Here is a 20,000-nt window from a genome sequence, read left to right on the forward strand (position 1 = left end):
AATCAGAGATCGCACTTATCAAACAATATCTTTATAGTTTAAAATAAACTAATAAAACAAAATGGTAGAAATAAAGTGCAGCAGATGCAGTGACTGCGGTAACTTTAACCATTGAAAGGATTCTATGACAAAGATATCGCTTTCCTTATTAAATCAGATTTCTTCTGCCATGAATATATGATTGACTTGAAGAATAAAAGCTGCATCATATACTTGGATATTTATATGAGCAATATCACACTCATAGCCATGAGAAATGACTCTATATTAGACGAGCTTCAGCTTTAATTTTGCATGAAAAGATTGTTTCACCAATAAAATTTAACACTAATTTCACATACACTCACCTAAAGGATTATTAGGAACACCTGTTCAATTTCTCATTAATGCAATTATCTAATCAACCAATCACATGGCAGTTGCTTCAATGCATTTAGGGGTGTGGTCCTGGTCAAGACAATCTCCTGAACTCCAAACTGAATGTCAGAATGGGAAAGAAAGGTGATTTAAGCAATTTTGAGCGTGGCATGGTTGTTGGTGCCAGACGGGCCGGTCTCAGTATTTCACAATCTGCTCAGTTACTGGGATTTTCACGCACAACCATTTCTAGGGTTTACAAAGAATGGTGTGAAAAGGGAAAAACATCCAGTATGCGGCAGTCCTGTGGGCGAAAATGCCTTGTTGATGCTAGAGGTCAGAGGAGAATGGGCCGACTGATTCAAGCTGATAGAAGAGCAACTTTGACTGAAATAACCACTCGTTACAACCGAGGTATGCAGCAAAGCATTTGTGAAGCCACAACACGCACAACCTTGAGGCGGATGGGCTACAACAGCAGAAGACCCCACCGGGTACCACTCATCTCCACTACAAATAGGAAAAAGAGGCTACAATTTGCACGAGCTCACCAAAATTGGACAGTTGAAGACTGGAAAAATGTTGCCTGGTCTGATGAGTCTCGATTTCTGTTGAGACATTCAGATGGTAGAGTCAGAATTTGTCGTAAACAGAATGAGAACATGGATCCATCATGCCTTGTTACCACTGTGCAGGCTGGTGGTGGTGGTGTAATGGTGTGGGGGATGTTTTCTTGGCACACTTTAGGCCCCTTAGTGCCAATTGGGCATCGTTTAAATGCCACGGCCTACCTGAGCATTGTTTCTGACCATGTCCATCCCTTTATGACCACCATGTACCCATCCTCTGATGGCTACTTCCAGCAGGATAATGCACCATGTCACAAAGCTCGAATCATTTCAAATTGGTTTCTTGAACATGACAATGAGTTCACTGTACTAAAATGGCCCCCACAGTCACCAGATCTCAACCCAATAGAGCATCTTTGGGATGTGGTGGAACGGGAGCTTCGTGCCCTGGATGTGCATCCCACAAATCTCCATCAACTGCAAGATGCTATCCTATCAATATGGGCCAACATTTCTAAAGAATGCTTTCAGCACCTTGTTGAATCAATGCCACGTAGAATTAAGGCAGTTCTGAAGGCGAAAGGGGGTCAAACACAGTATTAGTATGGTGTTCCTAATAATCCTTTAGGTGAGAGTATATTCTCTTTTAATAATTCAAGTACTTTTTCATAAATATGGATGTTTTTAAGAGTTTTCTAGGACTTGCATTTCAAAATTTCAAGCACTTCAAGCTCCTTGTACAAACCCTGCATTCAAACTGTGACGTGTGTAACTGGAGCGATCAGCGCTCTTCCTCACTTTGACTCTGTAGTCTTCGGTGTCGCTGACGGTGGCAACGCGGATCAGCATCGGGTTCCTTCTGTCCACACACTCCAGCTTCATGAGCGGCTGGAACCCGTGAGCTGGTCTCTACAGGAACACCAGAGGTCAGAACACACACACACACACACACACACACACACACACACACTCCAGCTTCATGAGCGGCTGGAACCCGTGAGCCGGTCTCTACAGGAACACCATAGGTCAGAACACACATACACACACACACACACTCACTCACTCACTCACTCTCTCCCTCTCTCACTCTCTCACACACACACTCACACTGCTATGAAAGTTTACACACTCTCAGAACACACTCACACACACACACACACACTCACTCACTCACTCTCTCACACACACACACACACTCTCAGAACACACTCACTCTCACACACACACACACGCACGCACGCACGCACGCACGCACGCACGCACGCACGCACGCACACACACACACACACACACACACACACACTCACTCACTCACTCACTCACTCACTCACTCACTCATACACACACTCACACTGCTATGAAAGTTTACACACTCTCAGAACACACTCACACACACACACACACACACACACACACACACACACACACTCACTCACTCACTCTCTCTCTCACACACACACACACACTCACTCACTCACTCTCTCACACACACACACACACACACTCTCAGAACACACTCACTCTCACACACACACTGCTATGAAACACACTCTCACCACACAGAAGGCTTGACCCGGAGCGGCAGATGCGCTGGTGTCTTCCATGTAATCGTCCCAGATGAAATGCTCTGGATTGGGGTGTCCTGAAACACAGAAACACACAATCACACACACAAACACACACACACACACACACCTGTACGTACGGCTCTTTATTGGCACTGATGTTCCCTGAAGTGTTGTGTAAATCTGAGTTTAAACACAGAGAGCGTGTGCAGTGGTGAATTGAGGTCACGTCAGATCGGATTCCTCAAGGCAAACGCTCTCGCTCTGATGATTTCACTGATGGATCATTCAGGAAAAACACCAGAGCTTTCCTCTCACACACTCTCCTCAGAAGTCCTGCTTTCCTCTCACACACTCTCCGCAGAAGTCCTGCTTTCCTCTCACACACTCTCCTCAGAAGTCCTGCTAAATGCAGTCGTGTGAGACCCTATCATTATAGAAGCTTGTTTCCGCTACAGAATAAAACATTTTAAAAGATAATGGCGACATTTTCTCTCACAAATGTCAGTTTACATCTCGTAATTCTGACTTTATTTCTCAGAATTGCGTGTTATAAAGTTGCAATTCTGAGAAAAAAAATGTCTATTAAATATAAAAAAATAAAAATACAATACACTAATTATATGCTTTATTTTCTAAATGTCATAATCATTTAACAAACAAGTATTCATTTCTTCAATGAGCTCATTGTTTCTCACAAATAAACATGAACTGAATTGAATTGAATTGAAATGAATTGAACTGAATTGAGCTGAACTGAATTTAACTGAATTGAGCTGAACTGAACTGAACTGAATTGAGTTGAATTGAACTAAATTGAATTGAAATGAATTGAACTGAATTGAGCTGAATTGAACTGAATTGAGCTGAACTGAACTGAATTGAGCTGAACTGAATTGAGTTGAATTGAACTGAATTGAGTTGAATTGAGCTGAATTGAACTGAATTGAGCTGAACTGAATTTAACTGAATTGAGCTGAACTGAATTGAGTTGAATTGAACTGAATTGAGTTGAATTGAGCTGAACTGAACTGAATTGAGCTGAACTGAATTGAGCTGAGCTGAATTGAGCTGAACTGAACTGAATTGAACTGAATTGAGTTGAATTGAGCTGAACTGAATTGAACTGAGTTGAACTGAATTGAGCTGAGCTGAACTGAATTGAGCTGAATTGAACTGAATTGAGCTGAACTGAATTGAATTGAGCTGAACTGAATTTAACTGAATTTAACTGAATTGAGCTGAATTGAATTGAGCTGAACTGAATTGAGTTGAACTGAACTGAATTGAGTTGAATTGAGCTGAATTGAACTGAATTTAACTGAATTGAGCTGAATTGAATTGAGCTGAACTGAATTGAGTTGAACTGAACTGAATTGAGTTGAATTGAGCTGAATTGAACTGAACTGAGTCCTGCTTTCCTCTCACACACTCTCCTCAGAAGTCCTGCTAAATGCAGTCGTGTGAGACCCTATCATTATAGAAGCTTGTTTCCGCTACAGAATAAAACATTTTAAAAGATAATGGCGACATTTTCTCTCACAAATGTCAGTTTACATCTCGTAATTCTGACTTTATTTCTCAGAATTGCGTGTTATAAAGTTGCAATTCTGAGAAAAAAAATGTCTATTAAATATAAAAATATAAAAATACAATACACTAATTATATGCTTTATTTTCTAAATGTCATAATCATTTAACAAACAAGTATTCATTTCTTCAATGAGCTCATTGTTTCTCCATTAAATTAATACATTGTTTAAATTAATAAATGTTTAGCTAACTGTGATTTTGTATACATTTCTGAAATACATAACTTAGATAGTTTCCTCTGATATCAGATCACTCTAAATTGTAATGTGGATTTGAAATGTGTATTGTGAAAAGAGCTATACAAATAAACATGAACTGAATTGAATTGAATTGAAATGAATTGAACTGAATTGAGCTGAACTGAATTTAACTGAATTGAGCTGAACTGAACTGAATTGAGTTGAATTGAACTGAATTGAATTGAAATGAATTGAACTGAATTGAGCTGAATTTAACTGAATTGAGCTGAACTGAACTGAATTGAATTGAAATGAATTGAACTGAATTGAGCTGAATTTAACTGAATTGAGCTGAACTGAACTGAATTGAGCTGAACTGAATTGAGTTGAATTGAGCTGAATTGAACTGAATTGAGCTGAACTGAATTTAACTGAATTGAGCTGAACTGAATTGAGTTGAATTGAACTGAATTGAGTTGAATTGAGCTGAACTGAACTGAATTGAGCTGAACTGAATTGAGCTGAGCTGAATTGAGCTGAACTGAACTGAACTGAATTGAACTGAATTGAGTTGAATTGAGCTGAACTGAATTGAACTGAGTTGAACTGAATTGAGCTGAGCTGAACTGAATTGAGCTGAATTGAACTGAATTGAGCTGAACTGAATTGAATTGAGCTGAACTGAACTGAATTTAACTGAATTTAACTGAATTGAGCTGAATTGAGCTGAATTGAATTGAGCTGAACTGAATTGAGTTGAACTGAACTGAATTGAGTTGAATTGAGCTGAATTGAACTGAATTGAGCTGAACTGAACTGAATTGAACTGAATTGAGTTGAATTGAGCTGAGCTGAATTGAACTGAACTGAGTCCTGCTTTCCTCTCACACACTCTCCTCAGAAGTCCTGCTAAATGCAGTCGTGTGAGAACCTATCATTATAGAAGCTTGTTTCCGCTACAGAATAAAACATTTTAAAAGATAATGGCGACATTTTCTCTCACAAATGTCAGTTTACATCTCGTAATTCTGACTTTATTTCTCAGAATTGCGTGTTATAAAGTTGCAATTCTGAGAAAAAAATGTCTATTAAATATAAAAATATAAAAATACAATACACTAATTATATGCTTTATTTTCTAAATGTCATAATCATTTAACAAACAAGTATTCATTTCTTCAATGAGCTCATTGTTTCTCCATTAAATGTTTAGCTAACTGTGATTTTGTATATGTACATTTCTGAAATACATAACTTAGACAGTTTCCTCTGATATCAGATCACTCTAAATTGTAATGTGGATTTGAAATGTGTATTGTGAAAAGAGCTATACAAATAAACATGAACTGAATTGAATTGAACTGAATTGAGCTGAACTGAATTGAACTGAATTGAGCTGAACTGAATTTAACTGAATTGAGCTGAACTGAATTTAACTGAATTGAGCTGAACTGAACTGAGTTGAGCTGAACTGAATTGAGTTGAATTGAACTGAATTGAGTTGAATTGAGCTGAATTGAACTGAATTGAGCTGAACTGAATTTAACTGAATTGAGCTGAACTGAACTGAATTGAGCTGAACTGAACTGAATTGAGTTGAATTGAACTGAATTGAGTTGAATTGAGCTGAATTGAACTGAATTGAGCTGAGCTGAATTGAGCTGAACTGAACTGAATTGAACTGAATTGAGTTGAATTGAGCTGAGCTGAACTGAATTGAACTGAACTGAGCTGAACTGAATTGAGCTGAACTGAACTGAATTGACCTGAACTGAACTGAATTGAACTGAATTGAGTTGAATTGAGCTGAGCTGAATTGAACTGAACTGAACTGAATTGAGCTGAATTGAACTGAATTGAGCTGAACTGAATTGAGCTGAACTGAACTGACTTGAGTTGAATTGAGCTGAACTGAATTGAACTGAATTGAGCTGAACTGAGCTGAATTGAGTTGAATTGAGCTGAATTGAACTGAATTGAGCTGAACTGAGCTGAACTGAACTGAATTGAGCTGAACTGAATTGAGCTGAACTGAACTGAATTGAGTTGAATTGAGCTGAACTGAATTGAGTTGAATTGAACTGAATTGAGTTGAATTGAGCTGAATTGAACTGAATTGAGCTGAACTGAATTTAACTGAATTGAGCTGAACTGAATTGAGTTGAATTGAACTGAATTGAGTTGAATTGAGCTGAACTGAATTGAGCTGAACTGAATTGAGCTGAGCTGAATTGAGCTGAACTGAACTGAATTGAACTGAATTGAGATGAATTGAGCTGAGCTGAACTGAATTGAACTGAGTTGAACTGAATTGAGCTGAGCTGAACTGAATTGAGCTGAATTGAACTGAATTGAGCTGAACTGAATTGAATTGAGCTGAACTGAACTGAATTTAACTGAATTTAACTGAATTGAGCTGAATTGAATTGAGCTGAACTGAATTGAGTTGAACTGAACTGAATTGAGTTGAATTGAGCTGAATTGAACTGAATTTAACTGAATTGAGCTGAATTGAATTGAGCTGAACTGAATTGAGTTGAACTGAACTGAATTGAGTTGAATTGAGCTGAATTGAACTGAACTGAGTCCTGCTTTCCTCTCACACACTCTCCTCAGAAGTCCTGCTAAATGCAGTCGTGTGAGACCCTATCATTATAGAAGCTTGTTTCCGCTACAGAATAAAACATTTTAAAAGATAATGGCGACATTTTCTCTCACAAATGTCAGTTTACATCTCGTAATTCTGACTTTATTTCTCAGAATTGCGTGTTATAAAGTTGCAATTCTGAGAAAAAAAATGTCTATTAAATATAAAAAAATAAACATACAATACACTAATTATATGCTTTATTTTCTAAATGTCATAATCATTTAACAAACAAGTATTCATTTCTTCAATGAGCTCATTGTTTCTCCATTAAATTAATACATTGTTTAAATTAATAAATGTTTAGCTAACTGTGATTTTGTATACATTTCTGAAATACATAACTTAGACAGTTTCCTCTGATATCAGATCACTCTAAATTGTAATGTGGATTTGAAATGTGTATTGTGAAAAGAGCTATACAAATAAACATGAACTGAATTGAATTGAATTGAATTGAAATGAATTGAACTGAATTGAGCTGAACTGAATTTAACTGAATTGAGCTGAACTGAACTGAACTGAATTGAGTTGAATTGAACTGAATTGAATTGAAATGAATTGAACTGAATTGAGCTGAATTGAACTGAATTGAGCTGAACTGAACTGAATTGAGCTGAACTGAATTGAGTTGAATTGAACTGAATTGAGTTGAATTGAGCTGAATTGAACTGAATTGAGCTGAACTGAATTTAACTGAATTGAGCTGAACTGAATTGAGTTGAATTGAACTGAATTGAGTTGAATTGAGCTGAACTGAACTGAATTGAGCTGAACTGAATTGAGCTGAGCTGAATTGAGCTGAACTGAACTGAATTGAACTGAATTGAGTTGAATTGAGCTGAACTGAATTGAACTGAGTTGAACTGAATTGAGCTGAGCTGAACTGAATTGAGCTGAATTGAACTGAATTGAGCTGAACTGAATTGAATTGAGCTGAACTGAATTTAACTGAATTTAACTGAATTGAGCTGAATTGAATTGAGCTGAACTGAATTGAGTTGAACTGAACTGAATTGAGTTGAATTGAGCTGAATTGAACTGAATTTAACTGAATTGAGCTGAATTGAATTGAGCTGAACTGAATTGAATTGAGTTGAATTGAGCTGAATTGAACTGAACTGAGTCCTGCTTTCCTCTCACACACTCTCCTCAGAAGTCCTGCTAAATGCAGTCGTGTGAGACCCTATCATTATAGAAGCTTGTTTCCGCTACAGAATAAAACGTTTTTAAAAGATAATGGCGACATTTTCTCTCACAAATGTCAGTTTACATCTCGTAATTCTGACTTTATTTCTCAGAATTGCGTGTTATAAAGTTGCAATTCTGAGAAAAAAAATGTCTATTAAATATAAAAATATAAAAATACAATACACTAATTATATGCTTTATTTTCTAAATGTCATAATCATTTAACAAACAAGTATTCATTTCTTCAATGAGCTCATTGTTTCTCCATTAAATTAATACATTGTTTAAATTAATAAATGTTTAGCTAACTGTGATTTTGTATACATTTCTGAAATACATAACTTAGACAGTTTCCTCTGATATCAGATCACTCTAAATTGTAATGTGGATTTGAAATGTGTATTGTGAAAAGAGCTATACAAATAAACATGAACTGAATTGAATTGAATTGAATTGAAATGAATTGAACTGAATTGAGCTGAACTGAATTTAACTGAATTGAGCTGAACTGAACTGAACTGAATTGAGTTGAATTGAACTGAATTGAAATGAATTGAACTGAATTGAGCTGAATTGAACTGAATTGAGCTGAACTGAACTGAATTGAGCTGAACTGAATTGAGTTGAATTGAACTGAATTGAGTTGAATTGAGCTGAATTGAACTGAATTGAGCTGAACTGAATTTAACTGAATTGAGCTGAACTGAATTGAGTTGAATTGAACTGAATTGAGTTGAATTGAGCTGAACTGAACTGAATTGAGCTGAACTGAATTGAGCTGAGCTGAATTGAGCTGAACTGAACTGAATTGAACTGAATTGAGTTGAATTGAGCTGAACTGAATTGAACTGAGTTGAACTGAATTGAGCTGAGCTGAACTGAATTGAGCTGAATTGAACTGAATTGAGCTGAACTGAATTGAATTGAGCTGAACTGAATTTAACTGAATTTAACTGAATTGAGCTGAATTGAATTGAGCTGAACTGAATTGAGTTGAACTGAACTGAATTGAGTTGAATTGAGCTGAATTGAACTGAATTTAACTGAATTGAGCTGAATTGAATTGAGCTGAACTGAATTGAGTTGAACTGAACTGAATTGAGTTGAATTGAGCTGAATTGAACTGAACTGAGTCCTGCTTTCCTCTCACACACTCTCCTCAGAAGTCCTGCTAAATGCAGTCGTGTGAGACCCTATCATTATAGAAGCTTGTTTCCGCTACAGAATAAAACATTTTAAAAGATAATGGCGACATTTTCTCTCACAAATGTCAGTTTACATCTCGTAATTCTGACTTTATTTCTCAGAATTGCGTGTTATAAAGTTGCAATTCTGAGAAAAAAAATGTCTATTAAATATAAAAATATAAAAATACAATACACTAATTATATGCTTTATTTTCTAAATGTCATAATCATTTAACAAACAAGTATTCATTTCTTCAATGAGCTCATTGTTTCTCCATTAAATTAATACATTGTTTAAATTAATAAATGTTTAGCTAACTGTGATTTTGTATACATTTCTGAAATACATAACTTAGATAGTTTCCTCTGATATCAGATCACTCTAAATTGTAATGTGGATTTGAAATGTGTATTGTGAAAAGAGCTATACAAATAAACATGAACTGAATTGAATTGAATTGAATTGAAATGAATTGAACTGAATTGAGCTGAACTGAATTTAACTGAATTGAGCTGAACTGAACTGAACTGAATTGAGTTGAATTGAACTGAATTGAATTGAAATGAATTGAACTAAATTGAGCTGAATTTAACTGAATTGAGCTGAACTGAACTGAATTGAGCTGAACTGAATTGAGTTGAATTGAGCTGAATTGAACTGAATTGAGCTGAACTGAATTTAACTGAATTGAGCTGAACTGAATTGAGTTGAATTGAACTGAATTGAGTTGAATTGAGCTGAGCTGAGCTGAATTGAGCTGAACTGAACTGAACTGAATTGAACTGAATTGAGTTGAATTGAGCTGAACTGAATTGAACTGAGTTGAACTGAATTGAGCTGAGCTGAACTGAATTGAGCTGAATTGAACTGAATTGAGCTGAACTGAATTGAATTGAGCTGAACTGAACTGAATTTAACTGAATTTAACTGAATTGAGCTGAATTGAGCTGAATTGAATTGAGCTGAACTGAATTGAGTTGAACTGAACTGAATTGAGTTGAATTGAGCTGAATTGAACTGAATTGAGCTGAACTGAACTGAATTGAACTGAATTGAGTTGAATTGAGCTGAGCTGAATTGAACTGAACTGAGTCCTGCTTTCCTCTCACACACTCTCCTCAGAAGTCCTGCTAAATGCAGTCGTGTGAGAACCTATCATTATAGAAGCTTGTTTCCGCTACAGAATAAAACATTTTAAAAGATAATGGCGACATTTTCTCTCACAAATGTCAGTTTACATCTCGTAATTCTGACTTTATTTCTCAGAATTGCGTGTTATAAAGTTGCAATTCTGAGAAAAAAATGTCTATTAAATATAAAAATATAAAAATACAATACACTAATTATATGCTTTATTTTCTAAATGTCATAATCATTTAACAAACAAGTATTCATTTCTTCAATGAGCTCATTGTTTCTCCATTAAATGTTTAGCTAACTGTGATTTTGTATATGTACATTTCTGAAATACATAACTTAGACAGTTTCCTCTGATATCAGATCACTCTAAATTGTAATGTGGATTTGAAATGTGTATTGTGAAAAGAGCTATACAAATAAACATGAACTGAATTGAATTGAACTGAATTGAGCTGAACTGAATTGAACTGAATTGAGCTGAACTGAATTTAACTGAATTGAGCTGAACTGAATTTAACTGAATTGAGCTGAACTGAACTGAGTTGAGCTGAACTGAATTGAGTTGAATTGAACTGAATTGAGTTGAATTGAGCTGAATTGAACTGAATTGAGCTGAACTGAATTTAACTCAATTGAGCTGAACTGAACTGAATTGAGCTGAACTGAACTGAATTGAGCTGAATTGAACTGAATTGAGCTGAGCTGAATTGAGCTGAACTGAACTGAATTGAACTGAATTGAGTTGAATTGAGCTGAGCTGAACTGAATTGAACTGAACTGAGCTGAACTGAATTGAGCTGAATTGAACTGAATTGAGCTGAGCTGAATTGAGCTGAACTGAACTGAATTGAACTGAATTGAGTTGAATTGAGCTGAGCTGAACTGAATTGAACTGAACTGAGCTGAACTGAATTGAGCTGAACTGAACTGAATTGACCTGAACTGAACTGAATTGAACTGAATTGAGTTGAATTGAGCTGAGCTGAATTGAACTGAACTGAGCTGAACTGAATTGAGCTGAATTGAACTGAATTGAGCTGAACTGAATTGAGCTGAACTGAACTGACTTGAGTTGAATTGAGCTGAACTGAATTGAACTGAATTGAGCTGAACTGAGCTGAACTGAACTGAATTGAGCTGAACTGAACTGAATTGAGTTGAATTGAGCTGAATTGAATTGAACTGAATTGAGCTGAACTGAGCTGAACTGAACTGAATTGAGCTGAACTGAATTGAGCTGAACTGAATTGAGCTGAACTGAACTGAATTGAGTTGAATTGAGCTGAACTGAATTGAACTGAATTGAGCTGAACTGAGCTGAACTGAATTGAGCTGAATTGAGCTGAATTGAACTGAATTGAGCTGAATTGAGTTGAATTGAGTTGAATTGAGCTGAACTGAATTGAACTGAATTGAGCTAAAATTGAACTGAACTGAACTGAATTGAGTTGAATTGAGCTGAGCTGAGCTGAGCTGAGCTGAACGGTCCTCTCGGTCCGGTAGGGTCTATACTCACCCTGAGGTGCAGTGAGTGGGCGCCCGTGATCCTGACACCAGCCCACCGGGTGAATATGAGGACTGCTCGCGTCACACCTGACCAAACAAACATCAGAACATCATCAGCACGTTCTGCCGTGCAACCAATAATAGGAGCCGTTTATCCAGCCAATGGAAAAGAGTTTTAGAAACCAGCATGTATGTCTACAGTGTGCGAGGGCTTTGCTTCTCGTTTCATGCATATTATAAGACAAATCATATACAGTCAAACCTACATTTATTCAGACACCATTCTCTCATCATCACAGTTTATTCGCTATAGTTTAGAAAATGGTAATACAGTATGAGCAGAACTCAGAGTTATGAACTCAGCTGATATTTGACTGGTTTTGTCCGTCCTTCTGTTAGACTGTCTCACACATGAATTATGTTGAATATCTGTCAGCTGTTAAATTTAACTACACAATTAGATAATACCAGTTTAGCTCAACCAATCACCAAGCAATGCTTCATTGTGTTCAGTCTGTGTGTAAAAAGAGCATTAGCAATTAAAGACAAAACACTTCAGCAAAACATGATCAGCTCAAAGTGTCCCAATCATTTTTGGTCCCAATTTTACTGGTAGTCACTGAATGAAGAATTATTGGGTATAATATGTCACAGTTTACTTTATTCTGCTCTTCTCACATATTAATGAACTATAGTGTCCTGAACACACTAGTGAAAACATATCAAAGATGATCTCTGGTGTCTGAGTAATGTTTGGTTGGACTGTATGAAATCTTCCTGAACACTCTGTGTGAGAATCTGTGTGAGAGCTTCTCCTACTGGATACACACAGTCATAACACACACAGAACAGAGTTTATGATTTCTCTGCATTAATCCATTTATATCTGCTCTGAGAACACACTCACACACACTCACACACTCGTCTCTCTGTGTGTGTGAGGCCGACTCTATTTTTACCTCCTCTTCCTCTTCAGGGCTTTTCATGAGCAAATCAAATCCCGGCGGTAATGTGGATTTATGTAAAACACAGACGTGCATCACTGCATACGAGTGTGAGACTGGAATCAATCAGTCGTTATAAACACACGTTACATAAGCAGAAGTGGACGTGCATATTAATGTGATACTCCACTAATACAGTCACAACCTCCATTAATCATCACTGAATATCAGAGACGCTTTAATACATCATCTGTGCATCAAACCTCTTATGATTAATCATCATCATTACACACAGGCTGTATTTCTACATTCTTTCATCTCTTCTCTTCTTATAATGTGTTGAATGTTTGTTTATATCAGGGTTTTGCACATTCAGCCCAGTTTTGACACTTTTCATATTGTTAATGTATATTAATATTTCACACAGATCAATGATAAACAAATTTGACAAAAAGTACAGTTATGGTATTGTGATAGAAACATATCTATATACCTATCATCTATCTATCAATCCATCACCCATCTATCTATCCATTCATCCATCCATCTATCTATCCATTCATCCATCCATCCATCTATCTATACATTAATCCATCCATTCGTCCATCCATCCATCCATCCATCCATCCATCCATCCGTCCATCCATCCATCCATCCATCCATCCATCCATCAATCCATCCATCCATCTATCCGTCCGTCCGTCCGTCCATCCATCCATTAATCTATCTATCTATCTGTCCGTCCATCCGTCCATCTATACATCTATCCATCTATCCATCTATCCATCTATCTATCTATCTATACATCTATCTGTCTATCTGTCTGTCCGTCTATCTATCTATCTATCTATCTATCTATTCATCCATCCATCCGTCCATCCATCCATCTATAATGACAATAAAGGTAATGTACTTTACTCCGCCTGTACTGTATAGAGCGCAGTAGAAGTAAAGCGGCTGGACTCACCAGTAGTCGTACGTGTCGTCCCAGTTGTCGAAGTGAACGAGGAATCTGTTGTCCACGATGTCGGCGATGCTGGCCACACACACCAGACACGGGTTCTTGCGGTCCACCGCCTCCAGCTTCATGCCCACCTCAAACCCGGAGGCGCTCGCAGTCTGTGTGGAGAGAAACCCTTCATGAGAACATCTGGAGAACATCTGGATCAGATCGGATCGGATCGGATCTGAAACTCCAGCCGGTGATTCCTGCGGAGGAGAAGGTGTCTGGTGGACTTACGCTGGTCTGGGATCTGAAGAGGGTCTTTGGAGCCGCTTGAGCGTTACAGGACTGGAGATACTTCTCCCAGTCAAACTCGGTCGGCTTGTAACCTGACAGAGAGAGACAACAATGGATTAATTAAACAAGCACTCAATTACACATCTATCTATCTATCTATCTATCTATCTATCTATCATCCATCTATCCAGGAGTTACTAAAGGTAGAGCAACAGGCACATGACGTGTTGAGAATAAACATCTCAGCTGGTGTGTTCAGGATGATGATGGAGATCTGACTCTAAACGAACCTTTGGGTGGATGAAGCTTGCGTCCCGTGGACTCGCACCATCCGACCGGTTTGATGTCAGGAGAGTCGGCGTTTACCCAGAAGTCATAGCACTCCGAGTACCCGTCGATACGGAGATGCAGGCGGAAGCCAATCACCTTCAACAACAAGCATCAGCAAATCAGCAGGAGTCTCAACTGACCCAAAAACAAGCATATATTGGGCAAATGGTCAATTAAAATTCAATGCCATTTTTATGTATATTTCTTCATTGTTTATGTATTTATGAATCTGGCAGATGCTTTATTAAAAAATCGACTTGCATTCAAGGTATAAATTCACTGCCAATCAAATCAATAACCGTAGCGTCAAAAGTGCAGGTACGTCAACCAAAGTGAATCTAAATATTGTGCAAAAATGCATCCATTAACATTCATTCCTACATCACTTCTCATCTACAGTATTCTGATGTCACATGCAAATATCTAAACAACATATTTGCTGTTATACTTCCGTATAAGAAAGAGTGAAAATATAGAAAGCAATTTTTTTTTTCCAGCACAAATATCTAAACATTTTTAAAGTCCCCCTGTGGTGAGAATCCAGCGTTTAATGTTGTTTATATGTTTATGTGGTGTTTTTAATATGCTAATATGTAAATTCATAAGTCGACTCCATTGCTGAGTATTTCCTCCTTAAAACTGCAGTGAACCAAAGACAGTCTCAAAAACACGCTTTGAAATCGCTGGTGTTTCTGACGTCACAAACTACCTTGTAACCAATCAGATCAACGTGTGATCGTCAACCAGTGGATCTCTGAGCTGAGTGAGTGAGTGGAGGCGGGGCTCATTTGCATATTCATAGAACCGCGCATACTAAATGAGGCAAGGGTGTCGAGTTACATTCAAGATATTATACAAGCATATATTGCATGAAGCTTGAAGAATTTTTTTTCAACCAATAACTTCTGTCACCGATGAGCTTGTGAACACAATGGCCAATCAGAGGCGTTTACGATTCCGCTCAACAGCGCTCTCAAAGACTTGGTACCGAAGTCAATACATTTAACAACACTGGTATTAAAGTGAGTGTCTCTGACCTCGGCCACTGACAGCACACAGAACATGGACGGATGCAGCGGGTCGATCCCTTCCAGCCTCATCCCGACCTTAAATCCGTTCCTGCAGTTCGGGAACGCCTGGAACTAGAAGAGCACAAACCACAGAGTTCAAAGACACGAAGAAGCCGAAGCTTCAGCGCCTCTGAACGTCTGTGTTCCAGTTCAGGACAGACCAGGACACCAGCGCTTTATGAGCTCAAACACTGCTTCCCACCACACACACACTCACACACTCACTCACACACTCACTCACACACTCACTCACACACTCACTCACACACTCACTCACACACACACAAACTCTCACATTCACTCACTCACTCACTCACTCACTCACTCACACACTCACACACTCACACACTCACACACTCACACACAAACTCACACACTCACTCACTCACACACACACTCACACACTCACTCACTCACTCACTCACTCACACACAAACTCACACACACACACTCACTCACACACACTCACTCTTCTGTGGCGGATACAAGCTTCTATAGAAACCAAATCACAGCCAGCCTCATATTTTTATCACGTTAGAAAGTGAAACCATTTACACAATATGGGGTTTCATGTAATATTTATCCTCCATTATAATCTAGTCTAGAGAAAACAGCGATAACATTTCTCCATTTGGCAGATGCTTTTATCCATTCAAGGTTTAAGTTTCAGTTTATGCAAATCAAACCAGTAACTTCAGCATCATGAGTGCAGGTCAGAGGTCAGGAAATATGATCAAACGATCTGGGAAACATCTGGAAGAGTTGATTCTTGGTATATTGAGTCGTCATTTCATTTTCGTAGTTTTTTTGTTTCTGATTTAAATGGTTTATTAATCAAAAAGCATGTTTAATTATCATCATCATCATCATCAGTTGTACCTCAGTGAAGAGCTCCAGAGGCGCTGCTTCGGCTCTCTCGTCCTCCAGATACTGATCCCAAGACCACGGCTTCTTCTTCCCACTCACTGCTGACACACACACACACACACACACAACACACACAAACTCAATTATTCAAAACATACAATACAACAAACATCAATGCTGTCAGAGAGTTATAGATGGAGTGCACTAGCAATAACACTCGCTTCCGGAAGTAAAAAACTTCATTTTCTCCACAGGGAAACAGATCTTTAACGAAGACAGCCTCACTGTGAGCGACGAGGTTGTTAATCGATGGGTTTTGCTTCTGTTCCGTCAGCCCACATTATTTCAACTCATTTAAAGAAAAAATCATCGGAATTTGTGCTGAAAAACTACATTACCCATGATGCTGTGCAGAAAATTCTACCACTTAGAGAGTCGAAACAAGCAAAAGAGTGAATGACGTAATCAAGTCTGTCTCAGAATATTTAAATATATGTATATAGATGCATATTTTGCAATAAATGTAAAATATATTGTTTTAAATATAGGCCTATATAATCAACACGTTTAAATGAATAGTTGTATATTTCGCCATGCTTCATGGGATTGTAGTTCTTTCTTGTAGTTCTTTCTTTTTTGCTTCAAATCAAAGTTTGTAATGTTGTGATTCTCCTCATAGCTGGTTTATGACTTTTTTAAAATCTCTATGGAAAAATGAATGGGAAAAATACTTCCGGAACAAACGCCACTGAAAAAGTGGGCGGGAACTAAAGCGCTTGTATTAATATGACTATTTCAGATACGGAATTCATTTCTACCTTGTGAAGTGGAAACTTTATTCTTCATCTTGGTGGCGTCGTCTTTCGGTCGCTCCTGAGGAGGAAGAAGAAAGTCTCGTCACTGATTCGCTGGAGGTCAGAGGTCAGAGGTCAGAGGTCATGGTACTCACACGCAGACTGTACTCTTCCGATACGCTTCTGGGGTTCAAACTCGGTTTCTTTCTCTTGCGGTCGTCGCTCTGCATCATTAGAGATCGACTCTACGGACACAAACAACCCTCGTCATCAGAGCATTACACTCAGTCTCTTCTGCTGCGTATGTTTCATCAAAAATACAGGAAAAACACTGAAATATTATTATAATGTAAATCAGCTGTTTTCTATGTGAATATACAGTAAAGTGTAATTTATTCCTGTGATCAAAGCTGAGTTTTCAGCATCATTACTCCAGTCTTCAGTGTCACATGATCCTTCACAAATCATTATCATACATTTACTGTATGCATTTAATTGCATTAAAGCTGTGCATGTTATCACTTCATTTTTCAAACAATTTGAAACCATATTTAAACCACATAACTATAATTTATTAATTATTATTACTAGTATTATCAAATAAATTGAACAAAATAAGAACAATTACTACAGTCATTTAAAATTAAGTAATAGAGTATTTAAATAATATATATAGATATATATTGATTTTTTTTTTCAGTACATCTACTAATCTTTATGTCTTAATTTTCTTATTTTCAAACATTAAACCGTAGACCATTTGTGTCAGAAAACAGCAGGGAGTTTCTTGTGTTGACAACAAATGTATAAACATATTAAATGTAAACATTTATATAAATGTATTGTATTACAACCTAAAAACACTTTGTGCATATATTTCCTTAAATAAATCCCAGCCCTTTTGATTTGATAATTGCACGAAGCCATGTCATGACTTTAGTGTCTAGAGACGCGAGTAAATAAACATGATCTCTAGCTGTGATGAATCTGTTCATATTTCATAACACATATAAAGCTCCAGCATCATCATGAGTCCATTATAAATAAACTGACCGGCTGATATCCGGTCAGGGTTTCATCCCGCAAGCGTCCGACTCAAACACATGCTTCATCTGTCCTGGACCAACCAGAGCACACATTCACAGGACCTGAAAGAGACCATCAACATCAGATTACTGCCGTTTCACAGACTCATCCATCAGAACGAATGAAACAGACGTGTGTGGAAATGATTCTGACATCCGTGGAAATAAAACCTCCAATTTCCACTGCCGTCCAATAATCACAATAATCTGTAATACTTCTGATGTCAAACAGTCTCAGCTTTCAAATTCTGTCGATTTTATAATGTGTGTTTGTGTCTCTTTAATACGGCGAGACTCGTAAACCGATCATCTCAGATAAACATCAGAAGGAATGTTGAAAGATTCAGAACAACTTCCTGAAGTGAATCATGTCTCATGAAATCAGTGTTTCAACCACAGAAAGATATCAATGAAACAGCTGGAGAACAATACTGTCACGTAACGTCACATTTAAAGCCATTCAGTGACCATAACCTCGATAGTCAGCTAGAAAAATAACTCGAGAAAGGAGCGTTCTGATACATTTACATATTCATATTTTCACTTTTCCTGTTCTTCAACATTTAAAGTATGTTTGAATAAATCCGACATGTAAACAAGTGTTTATGACAGCCACCGCCTAAACGTTTGTTTAAAAAAACGAGAAGCATAATTATGTGATTAAAAAGTTATTAATTTAACATTATTATTAATTTAAAAACTACCATTGTTAATTTTAATCTGACAGAGAGATTTCTGTCCTTGAGAAAAAACACTGTACCTGATATCCCTCCAAAGGAATCGACACTGAATCAGATCAAATCAGAACTGAATCGAATCGCAAGCTTGTGAATCGAAATCAAACTGAACCGTGAAACACAGCCGGCTCTACTGGAGACTGACTGAAGACTAAAGACTAAAGACTGAAGACTGAAGACTGAAGACTAAAGACTGAAGACTGAAGACTGAAGACTGAAGACTGAAGACTAAAGACTAAAGACTGAAGACTGAAGACTGAAGACTGAAGACTGAAGACTGAAGACTAAAGACTGAAGACTGAAGACTGAAGACTGAAGACTGAAGACTGAAGACTAAAGACTGAAGACTGAAGACTGAAGACTGAAGACTAAAGACTAAAGACTAAAGACTAAAGACTCCAAGCATAACTAAGCAATATGACTATTCAAATATTATTATAAAATTTTGGTAAAGGGTGAAGAAGTCAGTTTTTCCATTTGACGACTCTACTGTATTCCTCTTTGCTCACTGTAACGCTTGTTTGTGAGGTCAGTCTGTCTGATGATGATGATGATGATGATGTCCACATGACGGTTATTTCCTGCAGAAACTCCAATCACTAAAACTCTAGCTAAAATGAAAAGAGAAGTAATTCCACTGTAAAAGGAGTGTGTGTGTCGCAGAGAGAAACATGAATTATTCAGTGTGTTTCTGCACAAAAACACAAAGCAGCATTAAAAAATAAATAACAAATAAATAAACCAGTAAAGAGCCATGAAGCCGGAGCTGACATCAACATGAGACCAGAGACTCAATTCATCTCAATATTCAACTAACACACTCAAATAAACTCTTCAAAACGGTTTTGTTCATTGAAATAGAGCATAAAAATTAAATAAAATATTACTTGACAAACTTAAACTAAATGAAAATTAGAAATGTTGCTTTGAAAATAAACTGAAATAAGTTTAAATTGAAGCACTAAAATTATTAAATGGAGATAAATAAATAAAATAAA

General features: G+C 37.2%; 1 protein-coding gene across 2 annotated transcripts in view; it reads right to left on the minus strand.

The window, feature by feature from the left end:
- The window catches only part of l3mbtl4 (L3MBTL histone methyl-lysine binding protein 4), a 58,896-nt gene that overhangs the window by 31,826 nt on the left and 7,070 nt on the right, over nt 1–20,000 (minus strand). The window contains exons 2-12 of one of the 2 annotated variants that reach the window (XM_084103543.1): nt 18,234–18,328; nt 17,336–17,425; nt 17,205–17,259; nt 16,399–16,484; nt 15,487–15,591; nt 14,410–14,545; nt 14,120–14,211; nt 13,847–13,998; nt 11,946–12,022; nt 2,483–2,568; nt 1,725–1,835 (exon numbers count right to left, since the gene is read on the minus strand). In XM_084103543.1, coding sequence (XP_083959669.1) covers nt 1,725–1,835; nt 2,483–2,568; nt 11,946–12,022; nt 13,847–13,998; nt 14,120–14,211; nt 14,410–14,545; nt 15,487–15,591; nt 16,399–16,484; nt 17,205–17,259; nt 17,336–17,413 — 978 coding nt within the window. In that variant the 5' untranslated portion in view covers nt 17,414–17,425; nt 18,234–18,328. Of the gene's footprint in view, nt 1–1,724; nt 1,836–2,482; nt 2,569–11,945; nt 12,023–13,846; nt 13,999–14,119; nt 14,212–14,409; nt 14,546–15,486; nt 15,592–16,398; nt 16,488–17,204; nt 17,260–17,335; nt 17,426–18,233; nt 18,329–20,000 lie in introns of both variants that reach the window. The other variant, XM_084103542.1, reaches the window with a different exon arrangement.

The sequence above is a fragment of the Abramis brama genome (genome assembly GCF_963993115.1).
Source record: "Abramis brama genome assembly, chromosome: 24".
NCBI classification, from domain to species: domain Eukaryota; kingdom Metazoa; phylum Chordata; class Actinopteri; order Cypriniformes; family Leuciscidae; genus Abramis; species Abramis brama.